This window comes from Mandrillus leucophaeus, unplaced genomic scaffold (genome assembly GCF_000951045.1).
Source record: "Mandrillus leucophaeus isolate KB7577 unplaced genomic scaffold, Mleu.le_1.0 Scaffold327, whole genome shotgun sequence".
Classification (NCBI taxonomy): Eukaryota; Metazoa; Chordata; class Mammalia; order Primates; family Cercopithecidae; genus Mandrillus; species Mandrillus leucophaeus.
The window spans coordinates 603,813-621,339 of NW_012103443.1; the positions used below are offsets into that span (position 1 = coordinate 603,813).

At 37.8% G+C, this 17,527-nt stretch overlaps 1 protein-coding gene across 2 annotated transcripts in view; it reads right to left on the reverse strand.

The window, feature by feature from the left end:
- Positions 1-3,596, reverse strand: part of LOC105545386 (chromosome unknown open reading frame, human C10orf107) — a 104,296-nt gene extending 100,700 nt beyond the window's left edge. The window contains exon 1 of one of the 2 annotated variants that reach the window (XM_011988312.1): positions 3,493-3,596. In XM_011988312.1, the coding sequence (XP_011843702.1) occupies positions 3,493-3,567 (75 nt within the window). In that variant the 5' untranslated portion in view covers positions 3,568-3,596. Of the gene's footprint in view, positions 1-3,359 lie in introns of both variants that reach the window. The other variant, XM_011988313.1, reaches the window with a different exon arrangement.
- Positions 3,597-17,527: the final 13,931 nt, after the last annotated feature.

The window sequence follows — 17,527 nt, forward strand, 5'->3', positions numbered from 1 at the left end:
AACAATCAGTCTATTCTCAATAGGAAGAGACAGGATAGTTTGTTTAGTAAATGAAGCTGACATAATCGGTAATTCACTTCTAGAAGGAAATAAAATTAGATCCTCATTTCAAATGTAAAAATATTCTAGACTTGCGAAAGACCAAATTCATAGTAAAATACAACTTTAAATATTAGAAAAATTTTGAAGATGATTTGTGCCATCTAGGGAGGAAGACAAAAGGGAGAGGAGGAGCCGGACTTCTTAAATAAGACAGTAAACCCAAAGATCGACAGTAAGAATGACAAGCCTAAGTGTTCGTCAATATCTCCATGCTGCAGCCAGAATTTGCTACAGGTTCTAAGTGTCTGATAAATACAGCTACCATGGACTCACATTTTGAGTTCCATTAGTACTGTTTTCTCAACAATATTTTAAGTGACGTTTTTGGCATTTTCCCCATAGCCTGCATAGGTTGATCTGTACGATGTGATCACAACGTGTTCACTTACATTGACTTATTCATAATTTCAAGAAATACTTCTTGAATGACACTGATGTTGCAGGAAACTGATACTTTTGCTGCTCAATTGAGCCCTGAGTTTTCTCTGTAATGATGGAGTGGGGTCTGTTTTCTAAAGTCTTTAGGGACCACCCAATGTAGACAGAGTTGTCTATGGCCTGCTCCAGGACATGTTGATGATCTCCTAGACAGGTTACATCATCTTTCCCCTCAAAATTATGTAAGTGTCCTATCCTGATAAAGCCGTGAATGCATTAATTGTCACCTATTGGGTGATGTGGTCATACTTCAAGAGACACTATTCAGAAGAAGCAATTGGGAAATAATCATTTGTGTTTTCTTTGAGGTCTCTGATGTAAGTTGAAGTATATTCCTTGTAAGTATACTACTTATGATTCTATTCCCTAGATATTTTTGAAGATATTAAGAAAGTCAGTATATGAACAATTTATTAATACAAGATTGATCACTGAATTCCAAGTGCACATTTATAAACTCCTTTCACTTACAGGTCTATTCATAACAAACATTTATTTTCAGATTTTTGTCATTTTTTTCTGTTATGCACTCATACAGATTATCTGCCAAAAGTTTAGTTTTACCATGTAAAGGGAGGCATTTCCTCCAGTATTACTAAAGAACTCGGGATGTTGAATTCAGAAGGCTGGCAAGCAGGACTTATTCAATGCCACAGAAAAAATTAGTTCTCTGGATCTGCACCTCATATATGCTTGTTCACAGTAACTCATAGAGTAGATTTTAATCTATGATAACCACCTTTCCTAGCATGCCTCAGACCATCCATGATTTTAATTAGTCATAATTTACTGAGCGCCTACTATGTGATTGGGATAATTACTTCTATTCTAGATATTGGCCACAAACAACAAATGGGAAACATGGGACTACTGAAAGCTTATGCTTTCTTTCTGATGCACTTGGCAAGAAAGGAACTAATTCAGTACTGTTTGGCTCAGTCGACTACATGGGCTATTGGCTAAGTCATTTTGGATACAGAATTTATTAGAAATGACACCATAAGTGATTAGCTGTTGGGGGATCAACACTGTAAATAATCTGATCTGAGAAGAACCTTTCAGTATTTACCTAAAAAGTGGTGGCCTTGGGAACAGACCACAAGAGAGAATCTTGCCATCTTTTCTAGCTAACATACGACACCCCCAACCAGCACAAATGGGTGGCAGGCAGGACTTGTTTTAACGAATGACACAGCTCTGTGGATCAACTATATTCCCCATGAACTACAGGAACTCTGCTTTCATTAAAATGGAAAATGGAGTTTCCACCAAGCAGCGAATTAGTGTGTTATGTTAGTAAATGAGCACTGCTAATTGACTCTCTGTTTCAACTTGATTTCTTCTGTTTGTTACTAAGTGATTGAGCACATCCTGAATTGCATGTCATGAGAATACCTGCCCCTCCAAGAAGTTGACAAATGTGCAAGCTGACAATCCTAAGACGGTAGATAATCATGTAAGGCCTGTAACTAGCTCATTCATCTGACTCAACCATTATCAAATGATGTATTTTCTCCCGAAGCACAGCACTTCTTTACATCTTTTAAAAAATTATGTAATTTTTAAAGTCCAGATTCATTAAGACCCCAAATGATCAGTCTTTTTGGAAAGGACATGATCTACATGGGTGAGCATGTGTATGTGTACACTGACAATTGTGCATTGTCTTAAGCTTGGTATATATTTAAATAACACAATTTAATTGGAAAATTTCCTGTGCTACTTTTGAAATTGTATTACTTACATTAGCGATCACAAGGGAGTAATAGGCTTAGTAACCAGTTTATCACATTAAAATGTACTTTAATGTCTGCTAATTTCAAAAGGCTCATATGAGAGTCCGCATGCCTTAGCGGTCTGCATTTGATTTTGGTAGGAATCTCGGCTGGGAACAGCTTACATATCTCTGAGCAAGGCATGGAATTATTGGCTCTCTGTGTTTCCTCATTATAAAATTGTAGCTAACACTTATCTTCTGCACAAAGAATGTTGTTTAGAACAACGAATAATGAAGACAAGCAATGTTAATTAAGACATGATTATTTCACCTTTAGAGCCTTGATGGAAGAAAAACAACTTCCCAGGAACAATAATAATAGACTCTGTGTGCAAAGATTTAAACATGTTTTGTTTGTAATATCTGGCACGGCAGATGTGTTCTTAAAATCTCAGGATATTAAGTTTATGAGTAAAGTTACTTAAAACCCATTTATTATGGAGAGTTGGTGACGGGAGGGGCCTAAAGATCAACCTTTTGTCACACAGGAGGCCGCTGGTGTCCAAGGAGATTAAATAACATTCCTTAAAGTCAAGTTGATGAGCAACTAAAGCCATAACGAGAGAAGATTTTCCAGCCAGTGTCCTTTGACCTGTATTTATTTGTTTAGAAAAAATGGCAAAATAATGGAAACACCAACCTTCTAATATTAATCAGTCCATCACCAGTAAACAGCTATTATTTCATGACATCTTTTGAGCAATCGCAACTGTAATCATTACAGAATTAGTAGCAATTTCAAAAAGAGACTGGCCCATTTAAAAATCTGAGATCACTTATTTTACTTAGAATTAAAACAAAAAACAAAAAACAAAACAAAACAAACAAAAAAAACACCCAAAAAACAAAAAACAAAACCTGCGGTAGAAGCGCGTGGTTATGAGGGCGTTTGGGCAAGAGCCGTCCAATGGAAGAATTCATACATTTAGACCCGCTGGCACCGTGCACGGCGCGCCGCGGACGGCTGGGGGGCGCCGGGCAGCAGAGGGTGTCCGGGACCCCAGCGCAGCTCCCAGCCCCGCCGCCCTCCCGGGCCGCTCACCAGCCGGGGCCGGACGTGCGGCGCCTTTTCAGAGACCGGATTTGGCTCGGCCGCTGACTCCGCGGACGGGGAATGAGAGCTCGGAGGTCTCTGGTAGCGGCACTGGGACCGGGAAGGGAAAGGGGCGGCGTACCTCCGATTCGGGCGTTGTTCCCGCCGGGGTCGGCCCTGCTGGGGTCGGCCCCCAGGGAGTCGTCCCCTGCGACATCGCCGCGATCTCGGCCGGCCGAGAGAAGCGGCCCCTCGTCACCTAGGCAACTGGGGTGGGGCCGGAGTCCCTGGGCCTGGGAACAGATCCCAGCGGAAGGCGGCGCCGGGCCTGAGCCTCCTCCCGCCGAGTACAGGACTGGGGACCGCGCTGAGGAGCAGGAGGCCGGGAGGGAGGCCGACAGCAGCCCGCTGCGGAGGCTCTGAATCCTCTTGAAGAGACAGTCGTTCCAGTTAGTAGGAATGAACGTGGGGAAAAGGCAATTCAAGTAGCAGTAATTTAAATGAAATGATATATGTCAAAGTACCTAATGCTAGCACATTGCAAGTTTCAACAAGTATTAAAGTAAGATATATTATTAGAACTTTAACCACTGAGTGATGTTTGATACTAAGCAATCATTGTAAATTCTAAAGTATCATGGTGGTATAGTGGTCATGTTTAGAAGGAAAAATATGTCTTTATCTTTTAGAGATATATGCCTAACAATTTAGTGATGATGAAATGATGTAAAATATGTGATTTATTCCAAAATAATGAGGGAGGGGCACAGGAAATGAGTGAAGGTATAGTAGATGAATCTAGATTAGGTATGTGAATGGAAGGGGTTCCGTCAGTGTACTATTCTTTCTACTTTCGTATATGTTTGAAGTGTTCCACAACAAAAACATTTAAAAACAATAAGAAATATCACATAGCAGCATGAGTATTCTTGACTTCTTTGGATGATCAACTCCTGCTTTGAAAATGAAATGTACTTGGCTTATATTTACCTGCATGGAGGTTGCTATGCAGGACACTCCCTGTAAAAATCAGACATTATTTAAGTGATTCAGTTTCCTCATCTGTTGAATGAAATAACAGTGTTGGCCTTCAAACATGGCTATGAGGATTTAACAGGTTAATATATATATGAAAATGCTTATATCAGCCTTGACACCTAGTAGTGGTCTGTGTTTGATATTATTAGTGTTAGTATTAATATTGTGCTTCTCCTGACGTTAGTCCATCTTGTACACAGCTGCCAGGATAATATTTCATCATGAACCTCTCCTTTATGTTAGCCCATTGTCTTTTAGACCAAATTTAACACATTAGCTTTATATAACCTTATAACTGTGCCTTGCCTTCAAATTGTCTCATAGTTCAAATTATACAATTTGTACTGTCAACCTGTGTTTTTGAGTCGTCTCTAGTCTTGTATGGCCCATCTTTTCAAGTGGGTTTTACTGTTTCCCTTGATATTTTCACTTCTGAAGGGGCTAGTTTAGTTCTCAGTACAAAGAATGCATGCAACAATACGTTTATGACTTGCAACCCCATTATATAGGACCCCATTATATAGGACATAATAGGACCATATTAAAACTTCTTCAATTGGTGAAAATATAGTCACTTTTTAGTGATTGATAGAGTTAATGCAAAAGTCACCACCTTAGAAAGTCATTACAGTGCTTAATTTTTTTCATTACTTCCATCTGATCACTGCTCCAAAGAAATTGAAGATAGCTGGTCACCTTCTTCAAGGTAGGGACCCTACCATATTCCTTGAATTTAGTGTTTGGTGACATGGTAAAGCATTTATTTCTCTAACGTGGAGTTCCAGTGATCTCAAAGATTTGGCTGACTTTTCAGGCCTTTAATTTTGCTGCCATTTATTTGACAGTTTTTAGTTTTTCTTCTCCTGTTTTTGGTTTTGCACCCCAGAACCAGATGCAAAACTCCATTAAAAATGGAATCAATTCTAACAGTAATAGGAAGGTTACCTCAGGGAGTGGGGAATTGTTTTGTAGGAATTACAATTTTACTTTAAAAAATTCAATGTTGTAATTTGTTAGAGAAGTCAGTTTTGAGGAGGTAATTTAATTTTATGGGACACAAATGTTTTGCTCAGTAAGAAGTGGTGTTGAAAACCCATTAGCCTGAAGGTTACTTTTAATTTGCACAAGTTGAAGCTGATTTTAGCCTCCCATTTCTTTTGTAGATAGGTGCCAACAAGAAAGACAAATCTCAGTGGGTGATATGCTTTCTTACGTGGGAAGTCATTTAAGTCTTCCTTCCTAGGTCTCTTTTGAAGATACAGGCCTCTAACCAAAGCCTGCAAAATTCCATTTGTTATCTTAGTCTATTGTTTTAGGACTGGAAGAGAAAAGGAAGCATATGGGTCTAGTTCACAGTTATTTTTTTAAAAGACCACTGACTTTTACCCCATCACATTGAAATGTGGGGTAGCTTGATATTACTTGATCAATTGAATTCAGGTTCCTGTTCTAAAGAAAGTTTTCCAATCGATGTGTCCATAAACCTGTGAGTAGTACAACACTTTATAAATAAAATCAGATTCTCTTGAAGAGGGGCATTTTCATAATTCTACCATTTTAACCAAGTATTGGATGTTTAAAATAAAGCATACTTTTAAGTATCAGGAAAACGCTTAAGAAAGGGCTAGATAATTTTATAATGGATATCGACAGTCCAGTGTGGCAATATTTGGCAATGAATACTGACAGATTTTAACTGTATTCTTAGAGTGGGTAAACATTTCTACTCCATTCTTTGTGGTTCCTGTGTCTCTGACTCATTTTAAATATGGTGAGGCTCTTCAACAATAAACAAAATAATGCCATTAATGAGATTAATGACATGTTAGTAGTTCAAACACCGTGATTCCTGAGGTCTTCAATCTATTAAGTGATAGATAATGATAATCTTAAGAAGATCAGCAGGAAACAATTCAGTATGCCAATAAAAGGTAATGAGAGATCTCATCATTCTAGTGATCGAATTTAGACAGCGCATTGTTTCTTGCCTTGAGATCCGTGAAACTTGATAGATGCAGAATGAAAAAAGACTGAAAGCAATTTAATTTGTAATTGCCTTCACTCTGGTTACATATTTTATTTTTAGCAAAGAAAGTATTCCAATAGTTAATTTTGAAATGTATTTAAAGTTTTCTTAACCTTTACCTAATACTTAAATCTGGTCTTCTCATTTCAACCAAGTACTATAGTCTGTTCAGGTCATAGTGAGAACATTGTGAAGTCTTACCTTAATAAAACACACTTAGAACATGATATAGTAAACATACTATAGTATACATTCTAAGAGTGAGTAATTATTGTAGGGTGGGATAATGATTTCCAGAAAACAGTTGGTATAATACTATTTTGAGAATATTTATGTAACACTAATACTTGTCTTCAAAACTCTGTCCTTTCCCATTTTGGGTCCATATGTTTGTCCCTCTTTCTGTAGTCACTCCGTTTACAATGGATCCTTCTGCTCTTCAGATGAAACTTAAGTCCTTTTTCCAAACCAGACAATAGTATCTTTTCCAACTACAGAGATCTCTTTAAGATAGTTTTATGCCATTTTGCTTTCCTTCCTGATCAAAATACTGAAAAAATAGTCCCTCTCTTATCATCTCTCCTTACCCACTCCAGCTCTGTAATCAGCCTCTCATCTCCTTAGCTCTCCTAAGCCAACCTCCCCAAAATTGCCACTGGTTCCTGTCTTTCTTAGCATGTGGACACTTTCGCTCACCCCTCATATCCACTCTCTCCCCATCTCCACTTGGTCTCGTGCCAACCTTTATGGGCCTCATCAGCTGATTTTGCCACATTCCTTGCCCTCTGACTTGTGGTTGGGTTTTGCCAATGGGAGCATCACCAGGGGTTTGGAAGGTGGAAGAGTGAGATCAGGGTATTTATTCTCCCAGTCCGCTCTCTGCAGGATTACAGATTAGAAGTAGCTGGATTCCTACACCAAAAGCCCTGAAGGCCACCTTCTGTGCTTCGGACCCCTCCACAGCTAGCGCCGTCTTGGGGTTTGGGTAACCATTCCTCCCCTCGCCCCTCCAGGCCTAGAGGTGGTAATGGCTTCCTCCTGCTGCTGTTGATTTTACTTATGGCTGCTCACCTGTTTGTGAACAGTTCCTTTAATAAGCTCTCCTCAGTTACCACATTTGTTCTGCTTCCTGATGGGACTTTGACTGATTTCAGCAAAAACTAACTCCAAAACATTTAATAAGGAAGATGTCTGACTTGTTCAACACCGTTGTTATTGCCCACTGCTTAGTTGCTGTGCAGCAAGCAGTATTGTCTGTAAGTGATCCTGGCTACTTCTTGTGGATTTCTTGCACAATTATCTAGGTAGGGCTGCACCCCAGCCCACCCCTTTCTCCAGCTGGAGAGGCTGTACCCAATTACCCTCAGGACTGATGGCAGACAGTGGAGACTGTAACTACCCATGGGACCTGTGTTATCCCTGTCTTGGACAGCTGGCTGTCTCAGACAACTTGTGTATATTGCTGGTTCCTCAAATCTTAACTTTCCAATGTCAAGCAGACTGTGTAGTATAGTCCCCCTGTTGACAAGACTCATTTAAAATTTGTGCTATAAAAAGTCAAAAGAACAGGTCCTGGGCCCTGGCAAGCCTTTCCATAGATGCTGGGGTGTGTTTGAGAAACAACAGTGGCTTCCTTTTTTGTTCTTGCCGATCCTGGCCTTGAAGCTTTGACCTCTCCCAATGAAACCTATCCCATGTCACAGGAGGTTGTGAATTTGGAAGCCAGGAGGATCATACCTGGCAGGGGCTGCTGCTTGTGAGAATGCGTGTCGTTCACACATTCACTTGTCCCAGCACATTTAGATTCATAATCTGTATCTGCACGCAAGTCTTGTTAATTATTTCCATTTACAGATTGTTCTTTATGGCAGTATTTACGTTAGTATTTTCATCACTCCTTTTATGCTTCAGTGAACCACTTTTAGGTCACTGATCCATGTTTGTGAACTGGTAGTTTAATGCAAAAAACAAGTTAACCGTCCTAAGCAGGGACATACGTATTATGTGAAAATACTTCAGCTGAGGAAACACTGCACCCGATTTCCAGAATGTTAGCCAAGGTAGACTTACCCAAATTCCTAAAGCAAAGGCAGGATTTTTAAACAGATGATTTGAGCTAGCTATAAAGAATTTTTGTAAAAATCAGAATTCATCCTGCACTTGAAATTTGCAAAATATGTATGATCAAACGGTTTCACAGACTTTTTCTTTTTTCCTTCTGAAACTGCCTTAAAGTCACTGGGTGCCACTTAATTAATGGCAGGGGACTCCATTGCTCTTTGAAGACATTTTTGAGGAAACCTCTTCTAGGAGATTCTGGGAAGTGCCTCCACTGAACAACTATTGCCCCCTTCTCTGTACTACTTCTCGCCCCCCTAACTTTGAAAAATAGCAATTCTAGTTTTACCTGTTTTACATAACACCTTCTTATAAATTTTGTTAGAAGGAAGCATTTTGAGCTTTAAGAAGTTTAAAAGCCACTAGATAATCTCCAAGGAAGCTTCATCTCTGAAAATTCTATTGTGATGTAATTTCCCAAAGAATTCATTGCCTGAGACATTCAGCTTGGCAAATACAAAGCATTACTGTTATTAAACATTTCTGGTGTATTTGCACATTTATAATTCCAGGGAAATGAAATAACATGCATTATTTCATCTCATCACCAGACTTACACTAAGAGGCATATGGTATTATTTTTGTTTTGCAGACAAGGACACTGAGGTTCAGAGGGCCAAGATAACTGACCTAATGTCTCATGGCTAAGTATGTGGCAGGCAGGCACAGGTATTAACTAGTTTCTATGATTCTGCAGCCCGCCCACTCTGCTCGCTATGCCGCACTACCTCAGCTGTGTGCCGTGCTCAAGACCCTGGCCGGGTCGATGAAATTTATCTCTGGAGCCGTTCCATTTCTCCTTCAGTGCCTCTCCTCTCACCACGTACTTCCCACTTCCCCAAGGTCTTCACAATAATTGCTAATCCATTTAGTGTGTTACTCTTGTAGGTTATCAAGCCAGGTGTATAGTCATAACTAAAGTATGAGATGATATGGCTTAGCTCTTACCAGGAGGCATTTGTTTTGTTTTGTACTAGGAGACACTTGAAGATGGAGAATTCTTTCGCAGCTCAAATGAACGAGGTTTTAATAGAGGATTGCCAACTCGTGGGGCTTATATTTTCAAAACAGAAGGTCTTTTCTGGTGCCTTCAAAGACTTCACCTGAGAGACAGCTTTATTCCACTTACTAGTGTCAGAAGCTGTTGTGATGATTTCTTCTACCCTCCACAGAATCTGTTACAGTGCTTTGATAAACATCCAGTAAATGGTAGAGCATGATGATGAAAAAAAGCAAATTAATCAGTAGAAAATATCCTTGTAGCGATGGTTAATCCTGATTCGAGTGCACATTTTTTTTTTTTTTTTTTTTTTTTTTTTTTTTTGAGACAGGGTCTCACTCTGTTGCCCAAACTGGAGTACAGTGGTTCAGTCTTGGCTCACTGCAGCCTCCGTCTCCTAGGTTCAAGTGATTCTCTCACCTCAGCCTCCTGAATAGCGAGGACTACAGGTGCATGCCACCTGTTAGCTTGGCTAACTTTTGTCGTTTTTAATAGAGAAGGGGTTTCACCATGTTGGTCAGGCTAGTCTCAAACTCCTGACCTCAAATAATCCGCCTGCTTCGGCCTCCCAAAGTGCTGGAATTATAGGCGTGAGCCACTGAGACCAGCAGGAAAAATTTAAATATTATTTTTCTACATTGCTAAAAGGCCCATGTGCCTTCTTTTTGAATGAAATGCATTTCATATGCCTCAAAGCTAGGTTAAGCATCTACGTGAGAGAAATTCAGGGTGTCATTGTGCAGCTTTCAGAAGATTGTAACAAATGATCACAGGATTTACTAGCCATTTTCTATTTTATTTTATAATAATAGAAGTCATTGATTTTGGGAGGAAATAGGCTGTTTGCCTATGTGTGCTGGAAATCTAGGTCTGTAAAGAGCATGAGAAGATTATATATGATATTTCTGAAGCTAGAAATCATAGCCTCTTGATGGTTAATGGTTGGTCTCCAGCCTGTTATTTTGATGATAGTCTCATCATGCCCCTTATGGTGCCACCTCATGGTCACTGGTACACAGATAGGCATAGCTTTGGTGCAAGTTAGAATAGTGAATTCAGTTGAGGGATATTTTTGACCAGCGAAGAAACCTTAGGAAAAATTACTCTATCTCCGTGTAACATTGATGATTCTTCTCAGAAAAATTTTAAGCAGTTCCTTATGCTAAGGAATACAAACTCAGAATGTTTGCACAGAAAACCAAAAGTAGACAATTGAAAAAGAGAAAAGAAGGGAAGGTGGATGGCAGAACAGAAGTGATGTTCAGACTTTGGAGAGAGAAAATGGAGTCAAACAGAACATCTAAGTCAAAACCACCACGACATGAGATCACACAGCTGTCATCAGGAGTCATATGAGATTAGGCCACAGTATTCCAGTAGATTCTGCTTTGCTCAGGAATTAGCCTAGTAATTACTGGGAAGGTCACTAGGACAATGCCCTTTTTGGGACCTGCATCCTCTAGACAAATGACACTCTGAAATGAGTCTTTTTTTCCCTTTTGATCGTTAGACTTAAATTGATGCCATGGCCATAGATGCAAGTTGCATGACTGATGCAACTTGATTACAATTCAGCAGATGAATTAGGTAGTGGAGATTTGTTTAAACTTAGATTCTTAAAGACTTGGTGGGTTACTCTTGCCTGGACAGTCTTCTCCTGAATGTCTGGCTGTTCTTGATGTGGCAGCCTTCCCATCAAATCTTGAACCACACTCAAGAAGAGTCAGACTACTCGATGGACTCTATAAATGGGAGAGTCCGGTGGTCACAGGTCCAGGGTCCAAGGACAGCTTAAGATAGTAGAGCAGAGTATGCTTCCGATTTCATGTTGCTGTTGCATCCTCTAAAAACCGTTGGCAAAATTGCTGTTCCTTCCTTGACTGGACAAAGAAGGGCCCATTTTTCTTGCGGACACATAATGTTGGAATAATTTTTCTCTGGCAGCAGCATATGCTAGATGAAACATTGTAGACTTTAGCTTCTGTCTTTGCCCAGATAGCTGTCCCTTTCTTCCTTATGCAAACCCTAAATCCTGGGGGATACCAATGAAGCTGGCTTGGGTTGTATCCATATATGGAGAGTCAAACTCCTTATTAAGGCCTGGTTTCTAACTCCACCTTTAGTGATTAGTGATTAATTATACTATTACACTGAGAATCAGGAACAACAAAATGGAGTAAGGAATTTTTTTCCACAATTTAAGACCAGGTAAAATTGTTGAAAATGCATACTGAGACATTTTCCTATTATCATGAGTTCATCCAACGAATACTTATGGACTACTGTATAAGTATCCAGTACTATTCTAAGCATTTGGTCAATAAAAGAGGCAAAAACTCTGTCCTCTCAGAAATTCTATTCTGATGAGTTGAAAAAATCTACATTCTATCTGAAGATTCATGAACTTGCTAATTATTATTTTGGAAGGCATCCTGTTTTTGTGACTCTGAGAAGTTAAGATGTACAAAGAGCCTAATTACATGTGATTTTTTTAAAAACTGGAAATCCTATGGGCTGATGGTTAATAGTTTGTTTAGAAAGTGGGAAAAATGGGGCAGACTGAAGAGATCAGAAGTGTGGGGTTAAGAAAATCAAGGTGTGTTGCAGTCTTGAATAGGATAGTCAGGATAGGCCTTAGACAAAAGATGAGAATTGAGCAAAGTGTATCATCGCTATTGTCGTAACTAGCATTCTGGCTAAGTGCCTTTTGTGTGTTTCTTCCTTAAACCTTGCAACAGATGTGGTCACCGAGGCTTAAAAAAGTTAATTATCTACCCAGTATTGCACAGCTATTTCATAGAGACAATAGAATTTTAACTCAGGACTATCTGATTAAGAACCCAAGTTACATACACTGTGCTATGTCTCAAAGCAGTAGCTTACAAACTGTATTCATATTTATAAATACAGATCACCAGGATATTATTAGCTTTTAAAGCATCTATTATTAACCATATTTTCATGCTATACTTAAAAGCACATACTTAAATATATTATAGTCCACATATTACCATATTGGAGGGACCCAACTTACTAAACTGTGTTAGGTAGGTACTTTTTGCAGATGTGCAAATGTTTTCTCATCTCTATGCATTTGAACAGTATGTAAATGTTTCCTTGACTAGGAGTGCTTTGATTTTTCATGATGTAAAAAAAAAATCAGGCCTTAGCATGCCTGTTTACATAAAATTACTTAACAGCTCAAATATAGCATGGAGTAGAATCAAGTATGTCTGGTGGTTACATGTTCACATCGTAGTGGAATCATTGATAGCTCATTAATAAGGGAACCTATAACATATTTATGTAGTGTGATATTAAAGGTATTTCTAGTGTTATTAGGTTTAGGTGCTTTTTGCCTGCCTTATTTTGAGAAAAACTGGGATACAATTAGTGATTAAACCTTGATTTTATTTTAAACTCTGAATTCCCTAATTGAAGCATATCTTGAGACAACTAGGGAAGGTTTTTGTTTCTTTTTCCAAACCATCATTTGTAATTACTTATGTAGTTCAAAAATTTATTTTAGTACTATGAAACCAAGTCAGAATATTGAAATAAATTTGATGTTGAGACTGATGTGACTGGAAGAGTCTCATTAAACTAGCTTTTACAATGACAAACAAATGTATGTTATAATAAGTAAATATATGTTTATAGTTATAATAAGTACATTAAAATATGCTGTGGACAGTAACTTATATAAATAATACAACACATTCATTTATTTACCTTTGAAGTTTAATTTTTTAAAAATTAGCAAGGGAGATGAATGGGGTAAAATCCAGTGATGTAAACATGGACATGGATTTCTAAAATGGCAACTGCAGTAATGTCCCCTTTTCCATGGTTTTGCTTTTCATACACGTGGTGCAGTGCAATAAAATATTTTGTGTGGGGAGGGGGGGGAGGAGAGAGACCAGTTTTATGTAACTTTTATTACAGTATATTGTCATAGTTGTTCTATTTTTTAGTCATTGTTACTTTCTTATTGTGATTAATTTTTAAATTAATCTTCATCATAGGTATGTATATGTAGGAAAAAACACAGTATTTATAGAGTTCAACACTACTTGCAATTTCAGGCATCCACTGGGAGTCTTGGAATGTATCCCTGAAAATGAGGAGTGTCTGCTGTTCAAAAGGAAATAGAAAACATAGACTGTGCACACATTTGCTTTAACCGAAGCTAAGGAATATTGCACGTTTTGTGAATATAAATAGTCTAATGACCAAAATAATCTGTTTTCTCGGCCGGGCACAGTGGCTCACACCTGTAATCCCAGCACTTTGAGAGGCTGAGGTGGCCAGATCACCTGAGGTTGGGAGTTTGAGACGAGCCTGACCAACATGGAGAAACCCCGGCTCTACTAAAAATACAAAATTAGCCGGGCATGGTGGTGCACGCCTGTAATCCCAGCTACTCGGGAGGCTGAGGCAGGAGAATCACTTGAACCTGGGAGTTGGAGGTCGTGGTGAGCCAAGATTGCATCATTGGACTCCAGCCTGGGCAACAAGAGTGAAACTCTGTCTCCAAAAAAAAAATAATAATAATAATAATAATAATAATTGTTTTCTCTCGCCTATTTTAATCTGTATAATTGTACCATTAAAGGAAGTAAAATAATATGAAAACCTTCACAATTTCATTTCTCAGTCATTGACTTTAGATGAGTAAACTTGGGGAAGGGTAATTGCTGGAGTGGTGGGGGTAAAGGAAAATTCACTTGAGTTTAAGATTGCCACTGCTATGTACACAGAACCTGTCCCTTCCATTCACTTGCAGACCTACAACTAAAGGTCTTTCTGTAGAGTTTTTATTAGTTTTCTTCGCTTGCTTGTTAGTTTTTCTTTTTTCTTTCTTTCTTTTTTTTTTTTGGCAATCAGTGTTAAGTTGTCATAAGTTTAAAATAATAGGTTATAAGATGTTATTTGCAAGCCTCATGGTAACCTCAAATCAAAAAACCTAGAACAGATACACAAAAAATAAAAAGCAAGAAATTAAAACATACAACCCAAGAATATCACCTTCACAGAAAGGAAGACAAGAAAGAAAGAATGAAGGAAGAGAAGACCACGGAACAACCAGAAAACAAATAAAATGGCAGGAGTAAGTCCTTTATCAATAACAACATTGAATGTAAATTGACTAAATTCTCCAATAAAAAAATGTAGAGTTGTTGAATGGGTTAAAAAAAAAAAGACCCAATGATCTGTTCTTGCAAAACCATACTTCATCTATAAAGATACAAATATACTGAAAATAAAGGGATGAAAAAAGATGTTCCATGCAAATGGAAACCAAAAAAGAGCAGGAATTGCTATCCTTATGTCAGACAAAATGGATTTCAAGACAAAAAGTATAACAAGAGACAAATAAGGTCATTATATAGTGATTTAAGGGATCAATTCATCAAAAGAGTATAACAATTGTAAGTATATATGCACCCAACACTGGAGCACCCAGAGTATAAAGCAAATATTAGAACTAAAGGACAGATGATTGTATAGACCCCAATACAGTAATAGCTGGAGACCTCGACACCCACTTTCAGCATTTAACAGATCATCCAGACACAAAATCAACAAAGAAACATTGGACTTAATCTGCACGATAGACCACGTGGACCTAATACATGTTGACAGGACATTTCATTTGATGGCTACAGACTACATATTATTATTCTCCTCAGCACACGAGTCATTCTCAAGGTTAGCCCATATGTTAGACCACAAAACAAGTCTTAAAAAATTCAGAAACATTGAAATTATATTAAGGATCTTCTCTGACTACCGTGGAGAGAAATCTATAAAACTGGAAATCAATTACAAGAGGAATTGTGGAAACTACACAAACACATGTAAATTAAACAATATGCTTCCTAATGACTAGTGGGCCAATGAAGAAATTAAGAAGAAAATGTAATCATTTCTTGAAACAAATGAAAATGAAAACACAACATACCAAAACTTATGCAATATAGGAAAAGCAGTACTAAAAGGAAAGTTATAGCAGTAAGCATCTACATCAAAAAAGTAGAAGAACTTCAAATAAGCAACCCGTGATGCATCTTAAAGAACTAGAAAAGCAAGAGCAAACCACACTAAAATTACCAGAAGAAAAGAAATGGCACATATTAGAGCAGAAATAAATGAAATTGAAACAAAGAAAGCAATAAAAATAATGAACAAACAAAAGTTGTTTTCTGAATAGATAAAAAAAATGGACAAATCTTTAGCCAGACTGAGAAAAAATAGGGAAGACCCACATAAATAAAACCAGAGATGACAAAGGAGACATTACAATTGATACCACAGAAATTCAAGGATCTTTAGAGGCTACTATGAGCCAGTATATGCCAATAAGTTGGAAAACCTAGAAGAAAAGAATAAATTCCTAGACACATGCAATCTATCAAGATTAAACCATGAAGAAACTCAAAACCTGAAGACGAATAACAAGTAATTAGATTGAAACTGTAATAAAAAGTCTACCCGCAAAAAAGGCATGAGACCCAATGACTTAACTGCAGAATATGACCAAACATTCAAAGAACTAATACAGATCCTAAGGAAACTACTCCAAAAACCAGAGGAGGAGGGAACACTTCCAGACTCATTCTATGAGGCCAGTATTACCCTGATACCAAAGCCAGACAATGACATATCAAAAAAGAAAACTACAGGCCAACGTCTCTGATGAACATTGATGCAAAAATCCTCAACGAAATACTAGCAAACCAAATTCAACAACATATTAAAAAGATAATTAATTATGACCAAGTTGGATTTATCTCAGGGATGCAAAGATGGTTCAACATATACAAATCAATAAGATACATCATATCAAAAGAATGAAGGACAGAAACCACATGGTCATTTCAATTGATCATATGAAAAAGGATGGGATAAAATTCAACATCCCTTCATGATAAAAACCCTAAAAAAAAACTGTGTATAAAAGAAACATACCACCAGACAATGAAAGCCATGTATGACAGACCCACAGCTAGCATCATACTGAAAACTGAGGAAAACTGAGAGCATTTTCTCTAAGATCTGGAACAAGAAAAAGATGCCCATTTTCACTACTGTTATTCAACATAGAATGCGAATCCTAACTACAGCAACAAGAGAAAGAAATACAAGGCATACAAGTTGGAAAGGAAGAAGTCAAATTATCCTTGTTTGCATGATACAATCTTATATTTGGAAAGACAAAGTTTCCACCAAAAGAGTATTAGAGCTGATAAGAAAAAAATCCAGTAAAGTTGCAGAATACAAAATCAACATAGAAAAATCAGTGGCATTTCTATATGCCAACAGGGAAGAATCTGAAAAAGAAATCAAGAAAGTTATCCCATTTGCAATATGTACAAATAAAACAAGATGCCTAGGGATAACCTTAACCAAAGAAATGAAAGTTTTCTATAATGAAAGCTATAAAACATTGATGCAAGAAATTGAAAAGGACACAAAGGAAAAGATATTCCATGTTCATAGATTCAAGGAATCAATATTGTTAGAATGTCCATACTACCCAAAGCAATCTACAGATTCAATGCAATCCGTGTCAAAACACAAATCACATTCTTCACAGAAATAGAAATAATAATTCTAAAATGCATATGAAATCGCAAAAGACCCAGAATAGCCACAACCATCCTGAACAAAAGGAACAAAACTGAAGGAATCACATTACCTGACTTCAAATACAGAGGTATAGTAACCAAAACAGCATGCTACCGACATAAAAATAGACACATAGACAAATGGAACAGAATAGAGTACCCAGAAATAAATCCATACATCTACAGTGCACTCATTTCAACAAAGGTGCCAAGAACACACGGGGAAAGGATAGTCTCTTCAAGAAATGGTGCTGGAGAAAACTGAGTATCCATTTGCAGAAGACTGAAACTAGACCTCTATCTCTCACCATATACAAAAATCAAATCAAAATGGATTAAATACTTAAGTCTAAGACCTCAAACT